Source organism: Lolium rigidum, chromosome 1, assembly GCF_022539505.1.
Source record: "Lolium rigidum isolate FL_2022 chromosome 1, APGP_CSIRO_Lrig_0.1, whole genome shotgun sequence".
In the NCBI taxonomy this organism is placed as follows: domain Eukaryota; kingdom Viridiplantae; phylum Streptophyta; class Magnoliopsida; order Poales; family Poaceae; genus Lolium; species Lolium rigidum.
Genome location: NC_061508.1, coordinates 331282909 through 331285996, shown reverse-complemented (window position 1 = coordinate 331285996; position 3088 = coordinate 331282909). Strand labels below are relative to the sequence as shown.

Here is a 3088-nt window from a genome sequence, read left to right as displayed (position 1 = left end):
CCGGAGGTGCAACGCCTCACATTGAAGTTTGAAGTTGAACATGGAAATGTATGTATGATGTTGCCACAACTTTTCTTCATATTACGTCTTAGTTTGCATGACCTGATTTTGCGACAACCTTTACTCTTTTATGTTTCAGATCCCGTGGATGTTAGGTAGCCCTCACATGTTTTATCGGCTCAGGCATGTACAGTTAATTGTGACATTATTTTGTCAAGATAATAACAAGATTCTCTACTTACTTTCTTTTATGAGGGTTGCTCCGATTATTGAAAAACTCGAAGTACATGTGAGTTATCTTCTCAGTTTCTCCTTGTGAATAGATAGCTACATTTGTTCCTAAATATAAGACGTTTTGGGAGTTCTTTGAACTCCCTAGACATCTTATATTTAGGAATGGAAGGAGTACGTTGTAGATGTTTCATACCAGCCTTGTTTCTGAGGGAATCTACTAAATTTGAGTTTATCAGGATGCGCCAGTGTTGGTGTTGACCTCTTTGGGACATGGATACATGATTATTACTCCTTTGTTTTCAAAGCTTCATAGTTATACAACAGCAGTCAGATTCGTTGAACGTATATGTAACACTTGTGTTCATAATACCTTTGCAGTTCGAAGACTTGCTTGGAGTTTGGGTTGCAAGCAGCGAATCTTTCAGACAGGAAGTTCCGCCGTGCAAATATAAACATCTGAAGAGCATGTATGTTTCAGGGTTCAGAGCGGGACGAGGCCAAGTCGAGTTCGTTACCTATGTCGCAGAGAATTCCCCTGCAATAGAGGCTGTGACGATCGATACAGCTCAACGTTTCCATAGATTCCGTTTATTTCGGGAGAAGATAAACCCGGCAGATCGTCGCACAGCTCTTGATGTAGTCAGGGGTCCTCTTATCGAGAGGCTTCCGTTGGGTGCGAAGCTTTTTCTAATGTAGAGGTTTTCTGTATGTGTAAGATATCCATATTCTAGATGATAATACTTGTGCCATGAACATGAATGGGACACTGTAAATTAGCAATTGACTTGGGTAGGACCTGATTGTTAGCATCCCCTGTACGCTGCGGCGCTACCCTCAACTAGAGTTCATACATAAGTTTGCGTAGTTTTTTCACCACTTGCAGCACTATGTATTTATCTTCCCGTTTCGGTGCGTCGGATGCAAAATTGAGGAATTTTTTTGCTTCAGATTCAGGCGGCTGGATCTGCTACTTGCAGGAAAAATAAATAAATATATGACATGACTGAATTGTGAACTTGGAAATTCAACACACATGTATTCTTTCATTTTGATTTCAGTATGTACAGACTGAAGCAAAGCCTCGGCTTAGCCTAGCTTGTCCCAGTTCTTCCTTCGTTTCTTTCCGACATTTGCTAATTTCAGTTCAGATCCTAAAGAATGAAAGCAAAATGCTACTCCTGTGAGCAGACTGCGGCTGTCCTAGATTGGTCACCGCGTCCTGCCGACTCCGCCGGCGCGCTGTACCGCCGCGCGCATCACTCCCTCCACCACCTGTGGCATCGACAGGTCCGCGCCGCACCCAACGCCCGCCATGTACCGGCGCACCTCGTCGCGAATCATCTCCTGCATTGCAGCAGCGAACGGGGGGCTGAAAAGGTACGATGGCGTCGGAGTTGCGGTGGACGCCCGAGCGGGCGGCGGCGACGGGGAGAAGGGGGAAGGCCGTTGGTGGAAGTGGCTGTCGGAGCTGTTGTGGCGGAACCCGTGGTGAAGGGCGTCGTCCATGCCAGGGAGGGAGAGGGAGAGCGACGTGAGGGGGTCCTGCGGCTCCTCCACCACCTCGTGCCGCCGGCTCATGGCGCAGTCGGCCGGCTCGAACCCACCGGCACGCGCCACCGGGCGGTATACCTGCTGCCCGTGGAACACGCCGCCGTGGCTCAGGTCGCTGCGGTCCGAGCCCGATCCCGACGGGCAGCTCTCCGCCGGGGAGACGCTCGCCCGCTTGCAGGGCCGCTCATGCTCGGCGCTCGCGAGCCTGCGCTTGAGGGAGCAGTTCCAGTGGTTCTTGACGGCGTTGTCGGTGCGTCCGTGGAGGAGGCGCGCGATGGCGGCCCAGCGGTTGCCGAGCCTGGCGTGCGCGGCGGCGATGGCGGCGTCCTCGTCGGCCGTGAAGGGGCGGCGCTCCACCTGCGGCGACAGCTGGTTGCACCACCGGAGGCGGCACGACTTGCCCGACCGGCCGGGCACCCCGCGCCCGATCGCCGTCCAGTTGCGCGCGCCGTGGCGCTCCACCAGGCGCCGCAGCGCCTCGTCCTCCTCCGGGCTCCACGGGCCCCTGATCCGGTCGCACTCGGCGTCCGCTCCCATCGTACTCTGGCTGGGATGCTGCGACGTGGAGCTGGCGATTGGAACGGGATGAAGATGGTCTGAGCTGTGGGTGGCGGCGAACGGCAGCTGTGGTCGAGGTTGAGTACGGAGGAAGTGGGAGAGGAGGAGCTGATTTATAGGGCGGGGCGGCCGGTGATCTGAGCGGCAACAACAGCTGGCGCGCACGAGTCCGGAGCTGCACCGGAACGGAAGGAAGCGTTCCGTGGATTCGCTTGGCGTTTTGGCTGTGAGGATGGAACGTTGGCCGGTGGGACCCGGTGATCAGTCAGGTCGTGGGGGTGGATTTTGCCTACGTGGCACCCTCGGGCGGAACTACCTGCGCGAGGAGAGGTACTACGGTTGACTCCCGTCGCGCGCGGTCGTGTAAAGGCGTGGCCCCTCGCTCGACTGGTTGCGTCGGCCGTCACGCCACCCGGTCCGTTCGTTCGCTCGCTCGCTAAATACACGTACGTACGGCGCACGGCGACCAACGCGCGCGTACACTAGCGGTGGAGCTACCGACTCGTTTCGTTTTTTCCGCCGCGAGTTCATGCAACGAAACGAGCACGCGTACATCAGCTACCCATTATATTCACAAACCCAAGAAGAAAAAGGCCTCTCCGATCCGTTCTGACATAATTGTCTCTTTTTTTCTAGACAAAAACATATTCATCACTACAATAAGTCTAGCTATATCCGTATCTGACAAATCTAAAACACTTAATTAAATACAGAGGGAGTAGGTAAATCCATAACGGTTGAGCCC

General features: G+C 53.9%; 1 protein-coding gene across 1 annotated transcript; it reads right to left on the bottom strand.

Annotated features, from left to right (window-relative positions):
* Positions 1-1443: 1443 nt before the first annotated feature.
* On the bottom strand, positions 1444-2322 carry LOC124684388 (transcription factor MYB44-like). Its single transcript, XM_047218707.1, has one exon. It carries the CDS (start codon positions 2320-2322, stop codon positions 1444-1446), a length of 879 nt encoding a protein of 292 aa, XP_047074663.1.
* Between the last annotated feature and the right edge of the window lie 766 nt (positions 2323-3088).

What these genes read in the sequence shown, in the direction of transcription:
- LOC124684388 (XM_047218707.1), bottom strand. Translation starts at nt 2,322, where the DNA reads ATGGGAGCGGACGCCGAGTGCGACCGGATCAGGGGCCCGTGGAGCCCG.